Source organism: Primulina huaijiensis, chromosome 9, assembly GCF_012295235.1.
Source record: "Primulina huaijiensis isolate GDHJ02 chromosome 9, ASM1229523v2, whole genome shotgun sequence".
In the NCBI taxonomy this organism is placed as follows: Eukaryota; Viridiplantae; Streptophyta; class Magnoliopsida; order Lamiales; family Gesneriaceae; genus Primulina; species Primulina huaijiensis.
In genome coordinates, this window is record NC_133314.1 from 2,918,313 (window position 1) to 2,931,691 (window position 13,379).

At 31.3% G+C, this 13,379-nt stretch overlaps 1 protein-coding gene and 1 pseudogene across 1 annotated transcript; both read left to right on the plus strand.

Moving 5' to 3' along the window:
• Positions 1–389: 389 nt before the first annotated feature.
• Positions 390–8,520, plus strand: LOC140984677 (linalool synthase Tps-5031L19, chloroplastic-like; annotated as a pseudogene).
• Positions 8,521–9,061: 541 nt separating this feature from the next.
• On the plus strand, positions 9,062–12,125 carry LOC140984202 (uncharacterized). The gene is made up of 5 exons (XM_073451455.1): positions 9,062–9,226; positions 10,101–10,272; positions 11,222–11,338; positions 11,541–11,674; positions 11,996–12,125. The coding sequence occupies exons 1-5, from the start codon at positions 9,117–9,119 to the stop codon at positions 12,033–12,035; spliced, it is 573 nt and encodes a 190-aa protein (XP_073307556.1). The 5' UTR covers positions 9,062–9,116; the 3' UTR covers positions 12,036–12,125.
• Positions 12,126–13,379: the final 1,254 nt, after the last annotated feature.

Here is a 13,379-nt window from a genome sequence, read left to right on the forward strand (position 1 = left end):
AGCGACAATCGCTCTGTCTTACAATTGGTATCAGAGCCAATGTCATGAGTTCGATTTTCATTGATTGCAAGGAGTGAAATTATTGGAAGAGATATTGTTGGGTCCATGTTGGGTAGAACAATCGAAACGTGGTACTTGAGCTGCTATACAACTTAAAAGATTTGAATTGCACCGTTACCACCAACTATAGCTTTGGTATTCGGTCCGATAAACACTCTCTTGTAAACCGTGAGATACCAAAAATACTTAACTAATATTGCATAATTGATTTTCATGGATCAATTACTCAACACCAAATACCAAAATACTTACCTAATATTGCATAATCGATTTTCCAGATGAAACCCGCCAAAAAATTCACGACTTTTGAAAGGAAAGTAGCTTCAAAAATGTTCCCCTTATCTTCAAATTACACCCTTATTCCCAGCGAAGAAGCATTGGATCGGCGCTCCGTAAATTACAAGCCTCCCTTTCGGGACTTCGATTTTATACAGTCTTTGAGAAGCGAATACTCAGTAATAAATATATAAACTGTATCCTTTTATGTATAATGCAAATTTACGTAACATATCTTTAGCCTTCTTACATTTTTGGTTTTCTACATAAAGAATCCTAAACCACCAACAACTTCAGTTGGTATTTTTTCCTCAAATACATTCAAGGGATCTGCAAAATGATTTATGTTTAGAAGAGTTCTTGCCGCATGCTGTTGTCTAGCCATGTATCTGTAAAATTAGCTCGACGACTCTATTTATATTTTTATATCCCTTTAATTCTAGTCTCCTATTTTCTTTAGGACGAGAGGTACGCGACGAGGGCCTGTGAACTGAAGGAGCTAGTGAATATGATGCTGGAAGATCAAGATAGGTTGGCCATACATCAGTTGGAATTGATCGATGATTTACAAAGAAACTGGATTATGTTACCATTTTGAGGACAAAATCAAGAAAATTGTGACATCCATTTATGACAAAAGATATGATCTTAGGAATGAAGAGTCGAACGAAACTGGGGATTTGTACTACATGGCTCTTGAGTTCAGACTCCTGAGGCAACAAAGTTTCTTCGTCTGTCAAAGTATTTATATTTCTTATTTNAGTAAACAGCAAAAAGGTGAATTAAAAATTTACGTTTGAACCTATAAAAATTTTGACATGACTATTCCGTAAATATGACATACCAGAAAATCAAATACTCAAAATAAACATATGTCCTCAATAAACAACATAAACACGTGTCGGCCAAACACAATCATGACATATACAGACCAAAAATATCATAGAGCCAATAAAACTCGACAATAACATAATATAATCCTCCAAATTTTTATTTTGTCTTTTTGAAACACTTAGGCTTAATTATTTTAAATTATTTCATTTTAAAATAATTATTGTTAATTATTATCAAATAACATATAATTATCATCGGGTCATTACACATAACACTTGATATTATTGGTCATGTGACGTTATCTGACCAAATGGAAATTCGGTTCTTAAAATATTTTCTCAAGCAAGATAATTCTGATACTAAAACAAAACAACAAACTGATCTATTTGCTCAAATCACATCAAGCTAATATATCATGGCCACAACATTTTCTCAAAGCGGTTGCCTTAGAACACCCTAAATGGGTATTGCAAACAAGGCTAGCTTAAATGCTTGATGAACCGCAGAAATATTCGATTGTTTCAAGAATGAGAAAGGTGATTTCAAGCCATGTCTTGGGGAAGATACTAAGGGATTGCTTCAATTGTATGAAGCTTCTCACTTGCTTACAGAAGGTGAAGAGACTTTGGAGTTAGCAAGACAATTTTCTACCTTTTTTCTGCTAAAAAATCTTGAAGAAGGTACCGACCGGAATTGATGGAAATCTATCCTTATTGGTTCACCATGTAAGAAAAATGACTCATATCAGAAAGGAAGAAAAAACGTGTAGGAAATTGCGACGGCCATTGCCTACAAATATTTGACAAAATATGCGTACACGCCTCATCTTTAGAAAATTGAGACGTGCACGCACATCTTCCTTTGACAATTAGGCTCCCGCATTAACTCATTGATGGTATGAGACGCCTATATATACAAGCGTTTGATGTCCCTAAACATACAATCTCATACAGAATAATACACCATCTATAGAGAGATTGGAGTGTTTAGAAGGCTTCAATCGAGAGGAAAATCAGAATACTTAAAGATGATTCAATGGCTGGAGGTAACGCTCGATTTAGCTTCCGCATATTTGTTTATCATGTTATATACGTGCAGAAACATGATTTTTTAGAAAAAAATCTCTAACATTTGGTATCAGAGCCGTGATACCTCTACCTTGAAATTTTCTCTTCTGAAAATCCGATATCATGAAATTTTGGGGAAAAGAATTTTAAGTTTTACGTAAGAAACTTTAAATTTAAAGATCGGATGTAATAATATTAAGAAACTTACTTGAAATTTGTTCTTGGTTGCACCTTGGAGTCTTGAAGATGACATTATTCAGTTTTCTGATTTTTCAAAAAAAATTTGAGAAAAGAAATTTTCCAGACGAAGGGAAAAATTTTATTTCAGAGAGGTTGAAGACGATCGATATAATGCAGAAGCCTTCATATTTGAACCAATCAATTTAGATCCAACACATCACGTGAAGTCATCAGAATAATTAAATGCATGCAAAGTTTGTATTATTTTAAAATATTTTTAAAAAAAATTTAAAATAATAATTGCCTAGATTGCATGTGTCGGGCAAATGTGATGAATTTGATTGCCTTTATTGTTTGTGTCGTAATTTTTCAATTTAATTTTTTTTAAAAAAATTTAAATTAANAAATTATTTTTGTATGTTAGATATAATGTCAAATATTATGGATAAGTGTTTGATGTGTGCATACAAATTTAATATTATGTTTGCATTTATTCTTGAAATTTAAAATGCAAATAATATTAAAAAAAATAATTGGTACATCAATATTCATATTATGTTTATATTAAATTATATTAAGTTGTTTATAATTTAAAATGAACATATCAAGTAAGATGTGAATATAATATTATAAAATAAAATATTTCAGATGTTCACAAATGGACAAATAATCCTCACTTTATCACTACTCTGATTGAAGAGAAAAACTGATGAAGAGCCCACATTTTGATCATCACTTTATCACTATTCTAATTGAAGAGAAAAACTGATGGGGAACGTATTTGTTCATATTAAGTAAAAATATGAATATAAAGTTATTTAATGAAAAATTTTGGCTTATAAAGATTCACATAAATGTGGATAATTAAGTTGAATAATAATTATAAGGTGATGTAAGAAAACATGATCTGAGAGAATTTTTCATAGATCGGTTTAAACTGCCTTGATTTGCCACTGGTCTCCCTGAGGAATGTTGCTCTGACTAGGAGTTAGGTATTTAAAGTGCCTTAGCACTACCTATCTTTCCTGGGAGCACTCTTGAAAATTGTTGATTGTGTTACTAAATATTATTATATAAAGATTTAAGTAAAGCCAAAATTTTTGTCTAGTGATCTGTATAATTTTAAATAATTAAAATTTTAGTCACATCACCCTTAATTATGAGAAATTATACATTAAGTCAGATTTGGATCACATTAAGGGCATTTATTAAGTATAAAAATAAATAAGATTGTCCAGTGATCAGTATAATTTTAAATAATTAAGGTTTAGTCACAACACCCTTAATTATGAAAAATTATACATTAAGTCGGTTAAAGATCACATAAAAGACATTTATAAAATCAAAATTTATGTCTAGTGAACCGTCTAATTTTAAATAATTAAGGTTTGGCCATAGCACCCTTAATTATGCAAAATTATACATTAAGTGGGCTGAGGATCACATGAAAGACATTTATTAAGAGCATAAATATTTAAAAAATTTTGATTTAATGTCTTAGTGATTCGTATAATTTTAATTTATTAAAGAATATCTATAGCATCTTTAATTGAATTAAAATTATACATTAATTTTTAATCACATTTAGTTAGACATAAATTACATAAAATTATTCATCATTTTGATAATTCTTTGATATGAATAATTATGAAGAATAAATATTTTATGCATAAAGAATTTAATATCCTAATGATTCGTATGCTTTTAATTAATTGAAGAGTAGTCACATCATCTTTGACTGAATTAAAATTATACATAAATTATGAGGATCACATTTGGTTATAAGGGATATAAATTGTAATTAATTATATTTGAGCATTGAAATTTATCCAACAAGAAATTTCGTTATGTTAAATATAATTAATTAGGATACAATATTTAATTATTTTCTTAATTTATCCACATGGATTAAGAATTGAATATAATTCAATAATTATATCATTAAGTCGTATGAATCTAATTGAATTAAAAATTAAGTCCACAGACAATTTTTATGTTAGTGATTTATATGTAGATCATGATTTACATATGTAAACATGACATATGGTTTATTGTTTCATTTAATAACAATAACATGTATTCATTAATTTTGCAGCATATTACTATTACTCTGATATTAATTTCTAAAATTCAAGTTTATAATTTTAAGGTGTGAAATTGAAGATTATTCTTCATACAAGCTTAATGAGCACTATTAATATGAGAAAATATAGGGTACAAGGTACTATAACAGATACATGTTCATCACAAATCATGAGATTGTGGAATCAAGATATTCAAAATTTCTTGAGAATGACTTGAATAGTGGGAGCGATCAAATTCAGAATATTGATCATTATGATGCTCATTCATCCTCACAAGTTCTATGTATTGATTGTTATTCACAACATCCTCCAATGAAAAAATGTGTTGTAAAATCAATCATATAAATTCCACAAATTGTTGGTCATGATCTTGTAATTCTTAATGCTCATAAAAATATTGAATGATAAAAGAATTCAATAGCAAGTAATGAAGTCTGAAAGTTGGTTCAATTGCCATTCATTTTTAGACGAGTCTTCAAAACAAATAAAGTCTCATTAGGCAACATCGAACAACATAAAGAATTCTTCTCTAGTGATGATGAATATTTAATATTTCAAGATTAAGAAAACGATATGGATTGAAGCATGTCTCACATTAGTGGTATTTCAGGTTTTACAATGTTATCTCTTCATTAAGTTTTGTTGAGAATATTGTGGGTCATTATGAATACCAGAAGGTTAGTGGGAGCTTAATTATTATCAGAGTAATATAAGTATTTGACCACTAAAAAGCTGCAAAATGTTTTGGGATATACCTTTATGGTATTAAAGTTTTACATGCTTATGTGAGACGAATTGACAATTTGGAAAGTGATTTGCTACTTCCACTATTGAGTCAAAATTCGTCATTGAAGCACTATTGTGTGGTGTATTTTAAGGAGTTTCATCATGGGCTTAGAATTATGGATTCTATATCTAAGTCATTAAGATTATATTACTGCAATTCAGTTATGATCTTTGTGACTAAAGCGATGGTCAAATTAATTATATCGACATAATGTATTTTAAACCGTTGGAGAACATGTTAATAAAGTGGTCATTGAACACGTTAGCACTGAATTGATGATCGTTTAAGTCATGCAAATTTCAGATGTTAAAGGATCATATGGTAATTACTGATGGATTTGATTCCATAATAAATTTATGTTATATACATTTGGTTTTGATAATGAAACGCATTCAGTTATGATATTTCTCATATTCAGTTATGTACATATTCAGTTATCTTGAGAAATATATCAATAAAGTTGCACCTCGAATAAACATTGGGTTTATTCATTAAGTTATACAGATTTGAGAGACATAATGCATTGTGATACATGGAAGATCATACTCGTTTTTAGAGAACCGGTCGCCATGATTCATGTATTTTGTTTTCTCTTATGGTGAATTAGATATATATGAGCCAAGTTGGAGAATGTAAGAAAAATGGCTCATATCAGAAAGGAAGAAAAAACGTGTAGGAAATTGTGACGACCATTGCCTACAAATATTTGACAAAATATGCGTACACGCCTCATCTTTAGAAAATTGAGACGTGCACGCACATCTTCCTTTGACAATTAGGCTCCCGCATTAACTCATTGATGGTATGAGACGCCTATATATACAAGCGTTTGATGTCCCTAAACATACAATCTCATACAGAATAATACTCCATCTATAGAGAGATTGAAGTGTTTAGAAGGCTTCAATCGAGAGGAAAATCAGAATACTTAAAAATGATTCAATGGCTGGAAGTAACGCTCGATTTAGCTTCCGCATATTTGTTTATCATGTTTATATACGTGCAGAAACATGATTTTTTAGAAAAAATTCTAATACGCCATGCTTTGGAAATGCCACTGCATTGAAAGGTTCAAAGGCCAAACAGAAGATGGTTCATAGATGAATATGGGAGGAGACCAGATATGAACCCTATTTTGCTCGATCGAGTTTGCGAAATTGGACTTCAATATTGTTCAAGCAACGCACCAACAAGAACTCAAGCATGTTTCAAGGTATACGATAAACTACTAGTTCCATTCACTTAATATTCTAAGAATCGGCTTCAGATATTACATTTACATGATTTTCTCGTTCAAGCAATCCTATTTTGCTTGAGCTTGGCTCGATTCCGTGAACAACCTATTGGGTCAGCATGCTAGCTAGCTTGCTCTCTCCCAAAATCATGTCCATACTTGATTTTTCTCCATGATATCTTGAGTTTATGTAATGTAGGACGACATTTTAGCTATTGGCCGCCTTTTTCACAGGTTGTGGAAGACGGCTTGCTGAAAAGCCGCCTTTCGCAAGGGATAGGCTTGTGGAGTGTTGCTTATGGAACATCTGTTTTCTCTCCGGCCCGCAGAATGAATACTCAAGAATTGCTCCTTGCTAAGTTTAATTCATTAGTATTAATTATAAATGATATATTTGACTTCTATGGTACCTTGGAGAAAATACAGCTCTTTCATGATGTTATTCAAAGGTTAGGACTCGACACTTGGTTCAACTGATATCTTCATTTTTTGCAAACTTTTTTTTTTTCATAAAACAATCATAAATTGATTTAAATTTCATGTTTTTAATCTTTTTTTCAGATGGGATATTGAAACTATTAACCAACTGCCCAGGGACGGAGCCACCCCAAAAGCTGGGGTGGGCTCCAGCCCAGGCTATATTTTTGGGCCAAAGTAGTAGTATGGATTGAGTTTTTTTTAATTAAGTTTTAGTCTTGTCTTTTTAACTTACTACTTTTTTGAGTCCATTTTTGTAGCCTATTTCTTTGAGGGTTTTTCATAGCCGTCTGCCAAGAGAAGAGCTTTTGTCATCAGTCTTCTTTCACTTCTCTCTGCACAAAAGGTTCAAAATTCATCATTTTCATCTCCAACAAATGGATCTTTCTGGTGGGTGTCTGTTTATTCAGTGTCTTTCACACGCTGTGTCGTTGATTTTGTTTTCAAGATTGCTGGCAATTGATTTTGCTCGGAATCATGGTTTATTTCTCTATTGTTGGCTTTTGTTTAAAATTTGCAATTTGGGAAATATTTTGGTGTTGAATGTTTCAATTTTTTCCTTTTTTATGTATATTTTTAGTAATTGGAGAAATTAATATATTTACCAGGTTGGCTTGGCAGTATAAGTGGCTTGTTCGGTTTGGTGGTGATGGTGTAGGTTTTAGATATAGTTCAGTATTAGAAAATTGGTAAGATTTAATATCTTTCTCTGAATGTGTCCACCTATTCATGATATTAATAACACGAGAGTTTTTGAGATCCTACAGTGGAAAGACTTAGCCAAAGTATATCTACAAGAGGCGAAACGGTACGCCCAACGGTTATGCGCCTAGCTTGGATGAATACATAAACATTGCTTCGATTTCAATAGCTGCTCAGTTGCTGCTGAGCTCTGCCTTTTTCCTAAAGCAAAATCCAACACATAAGAAGGCTACTCAAATTTTAATGGAACACAATGATTTGATCCGATGGTCGGGGAATCATTTTTCGGCTCGCCAATGACTTAGGAACATCAAAGGTACGTATGCTTGCAATTATCCTTTCTTCATCCTGAACCCTTTTCATGATTTATGATCTAACTAGGAGGAGATGGAAAGAGGTGATATACCAAAATCAATCCAATGTTACACGAATCAAACCGGTGCATCCAAAGAAGAGGCAGAAGGACATGTCAGGTGTTTGATGTGCAGGGCCTGGAAAAAGATGAACGAGCACTTGCACGATAAAGATTGTGCATTTTCGCGCAAATTTTTGGAAAGTGTCGCAGATCTCGGTAGAATATCGATGTAGATGTACCAGCATGGAGATGGGCGTGGCAATCAGAACCCTCGAATCGAGAAACGTATTTCGAGTTTGCTTTTCGAGCCTTTCATCATGTAGATTAATTTGACTCTCATGATGGGTTGTTTGTTATATTACTATAATATCAATATTTCTAGATTGCTTGTAGCTGATCTGACATCAAGCTGCCAAGTATGAGATGAGATTTTAGATTCGAGAGTCGAGAATAGTTGTGAAAAATCTCTCCCAAAAAAAACTTTTTAATTAAAAATAAATAGAATGTATTTGATTCCTATGTATAAGATAAGGTCATCTCCAAAATGACTTCCTAATTCCTATTTGTTCTCCGATCAAATGTTACCTCCTTGAGCCAAGGATGGCACCCATCATAGCTAGCACCGCCAACAATATATTGCGGCCGAAATTTTTCTTAATTCTATTAAAATAAGTTTGATTTTATAGATATTTTTAAAGTATTTATAACTATTTTAATTAATTGAATTTAGTTTATATTATATATGGTTGTAATAAAGTATTAATTTTTTTATATATATGAAATAACATGTAAGTATATTAATAGATAGTTATTTTATGGAATTGTAAAATGATTATCTTGAACAAGTATAAGTTGAATAGATAGATTGAAAATAATATTGTATATCAAAATTTTGGTCAAATAAAAGATATATTTTAAATTATATCAAAATTTGGGGTGCATTTGTAAGAAATGATAAAGTATGGGGAGGAAATGTAATTTGTAAAACTCCAGGTAAAAGTTTCTTAGTTAAGGTTCCAAAATAGACCGCGTGGACTCAAAATCATCAACAGAGGGAATCATGGGAGACGATGGGGTGAAGGATGAAGCAATGGAGATTCTGGGATTGTTTCAGGCTCTCCCGCGTCTTGTTGTGTTCGATCTAGATTATACCCTCTGGCCTTTCTACTGGTATTTTCCTCCTTTTCTACGTATTTTCTCATGTTTTTTTTAATGAATTTTTTCTGCTGATGCATTTTGATTTGTGCCGATTGAGATTTTATCCTCGTGAAATATGTGACATACATCCGTATTTGTGTATATTTTGGCTCAATTTTCAAAAAACCTTGGAAATTCCCGCAGCTGTTTCTTAATTGCGCGGGATGCTTGAAGATCGCAGGTGGTACAAGTATGGATGTTGCTGTATTTTCTGTTTTTATGAATCCCTTTAAAAGGAACTGTCTTCAGGTTGATTAAATTATGTGATACTTTGCTTAAGAATTTCAAAATTTTAGATAGTAATAAAGAAGTCAAAATTTTTATGTACTTAATCTTTTCTTTTGTGTTAACGGGTCCACTGAAACTAATTGAATTGAACTTCTTAATGGAAATTGACACCAGTTTCGAAAAGCTTCTGTCTGAGAAATGATGGTAATTGTTACTCCGTTGGTTAATGGTTGTGTTTATACCCCTTGTACCCATCCTCAAAGACTTCGAGAGTTTAGCTCCACAACTGCCACATCTCAGTGCTTGAATGTGTTAAATCTGTTATATAACCAGTTAGAATTGGATTCGAACTGCGATTTTGGGATTTTGTATCAGCAACGACATGACCCTTTCACTTCAATAGTTTAAATTGATTTGTTGACACTTATGGTCATGGTATGTTAATTAGAAAACAAATGGATAACTAGATTGTATTTTTTTCAATTATTCTGATCAATTTCTTTTCTTGGTGGCTTTGACTGATGTATATGCTTTAATTGTCTTATCCTGAATTGCAGGCTTGCCTTTTCAGTTTCTTGAGAACATTGGTATGCTAATGTAATATGTTGATTTATTTCAGTGAATGTCGTTCTAAACGTGAGATGCCATCATTATATCCTCATGCCAAAGGCATTTTGAATGCTCTCGAGGAGAAAGGCGTTGATATTGCTATTGCCTCAAGGTCGCCTACGCCTGATATAGCGAACACTTTCCTTGAGAAATTAGGGGTAAAATCAATGTTCGTTTCTCAGGTGAGCTAATATTTTATTTTGTTTTTGCTTTGAGTGAGTGTACCAAGTTTTTTATGCCAACAGCATCCGATGATTTTTCTCCTTCAAAATAAGTACTCTGAAAAGAGAATATGCTCCAGTATAAGAGGCTTATGCAGAGAATAATGACATTGCCTAAAATATTATGACAACATGACTCATGGCTTCGTTTTTGTATGCTTGGAGATACATTTGATTTTTCTATACCCCAATCAAAACTAGATTAAAATTTGGTCGGTTTTTTTCTTTTCGAGGAAAAAATTTTATTCATTTCAGCAAACAAAAATGAGGGAGTATAACCATTAAGATGCAAGATATAAGGTGTGAAATGTTTTATGTTAATCTCTCGACTTGTCTCGGAAACATGAATGTAAATTTCACATTGCTGTCAAATGGGTATTTGATGCAAAGATGTGATTAGTTGAGCTACTTGCCAATTCTCGTATGCATTCAAATTAACTCTTGGCAGTTCTAGTGTTTGAGATGTATCATGCATCGCTAAATGAAGACTTTTCGTAAATTGTTAGCAAGGAAACATGTACTTAATATTTTCNTTATTATTAGTATTAGTATTAGTAGTAGTAGTAGTAGTAGTATTACTATTACTATTACTATTACTATTACTATTAGTATTACTATTACTATTACTATTACTATTACTTCTTATTCTTATTCTTATTCTTCTTCTTCTTCTTCTTCTTCTTCTTCTTCTTGTTGTTGTTGTTGTTGTTGTTGTTATTGTTATTGTTATTGTTATTATTATTTTTATTGTTATTGTTGTTATTGTTCTTCTTGTTATTGTTCTTATTGTTATTGTTATTATTCTTATTATTGTTATTGTTATTGTTATTGTTATTGTTATTATTGTTATTGTTCTTATTGTTATTGTTATTGTTATTGTTATTGTTATTGTTGTTATTGTTATTGNCAGGAGATATTTTCCAGCTGGACCCACAAAACCGACCACTTTCAGAGAATCCATCAGAAGACGGGCATTCCATATAATGAAATGCTTTTTTTTGATGATGAGGATCGCAACATAGATACAGTGAGATCTCTTCTCCAGTTGTGTTATTTATTCTATGGCTTACAACTGGAAAATACTTTTGCAATGTACTATACTAGGAAGTTATTGCTGCCCCTAACTTTTTGGAGTTTTAGTTTTACACCCCACCCCCACATTACAAAATGTATGATTCCACTGCTGTTATTGGCTGTTATCACAGTTTCTCTCTGTGACTCTCACATAGGTTTCTAAAATGGGTGTTACAAGCATCTTGGTGGACAATGGTGTGAATCTAGGAGCTTTTAGACAGGGCCTCTCCAACTTTTCTCAAAGCAAGGTGTCATTGGAGAAGAACAAGCAAAGGTGGCGTAATTTTTCNTATTATTATTGTTATTATTTTTGTTATTGTTATTATTGTTATTATTGTTATTATTATTGTTATTATTGTTATTATTATTTTTATTCTTCTTGTTATTGTTATTGTTATTGTTATTGTTATTGTTATTGTTATTGTTATTCTTCTTATTGTTCTTATTGTTGTTATTATTCTTATTGTTCTTATTGTTCTTATTGTTGTTATTATTCTTGTTATTATTGTTCTTATTGTTATTGTTATTATTGTTCTTATTGTTATTGTTATTATTGTTATTATTGTTATTATTATTATTATTATTATTGTTATTATTATTATTATTGTTGNCAGAAATCAAGTTCATCAGAAACGAAAGGCCACTCGTAATTTTTCCACCCTATTAAAAGTATATCAACTCAATATCATTTTAGATTTGAATTCAGATACTCATTGGTGACGCATCATCATCATCATCATCATCATTATTATTATTATTATCATTATTATTATTATTATTATTATTATTATTATTATTATTATTATTATTATTAATTATGATTATTATTATTTTTATTTTTATTTTTATTTTTATTTTAAAAACAGTTTTCCTTTGGCTTGTGGATGTCTGAATAATATGTCTCCCTTGTATGTTTGTGAATCCAAGACATACCGGAATTTAGTAAGAAAACATAGGTGTCTGATCTTTAATAAGAGCTTGTGCTTTTGAACATCTCTCCCAATAGATCAAGGAAGTTCATTCTAGACAATCATATTAGGCCTCCAGATAAACCATTCTCACTTTATTAAGTGATTATTATATCTCAAAAATATTAATTTTGAATCTCTGGAAATAAAATTTCGAAAATTATCCCACTCAATAAAAAATAAAATGATACAAATGGATGATTTTGAAAAAAATACACTCAAAAAATTTATATCCATTTACGAATTTCTTAATTTTGATATGTAGTGTTTCACCATCAATCTAAGTATAAATTTTGTATTTATTAAAAATCGAAGTAAAGTCTATTGAAATGATAAAAACAAAGTTTTTGCCTTTTTGGTATACTACGTTCACACAAAAAACCACACACACAACATTTGTTCATGAAGGCCAGGAACGTTCCTAGTGGGCCTAACGATTTGGACTGTATGGGTCGAATTGTTAGGCTGAAAACAATAATATTAGCCCATAAACTGATTTTGGGCCTACCCATGAAATAGAATTGGAGATTTTAAAAACCACTTTTGAACTGTCAACACAAGGATAATTGGATAATCTTTTGGACTTCATACGAAGAAGTCGTTTGTTAATTTTACTATTAGGTTATATTTGGTTGGAAGGATAAAATAAACTAAAGATTAATATGTAAATGATAAAAAAAAATGATTGTGATATAAATGTAATATATGATGTAAAATAGTATTATGTTTGGTATGATTTTTAAGTATGAGATAATTTTGAATTTTTTGATGAAATAACGAAATTGTCCTTTTCTTTATTTTTTTTCTTTACTCCGGCGACGGCCCGGCAACGGAGGTGGTCTGACGGCGGCGGCGGTGGGCGGTCGGTGGAAGGAAGTGGTGGTGAGTTTGAATTTAGGAGAAGGGTGAGAATATATTATTTTAACTTACCTAATATAACCTAATCATTCATAGGAGGGATTGACTTGGTTAAATAAAAAACGTACCAAACGAGTGATTAGGTGGGTTAAAAAAAAATAAACACAC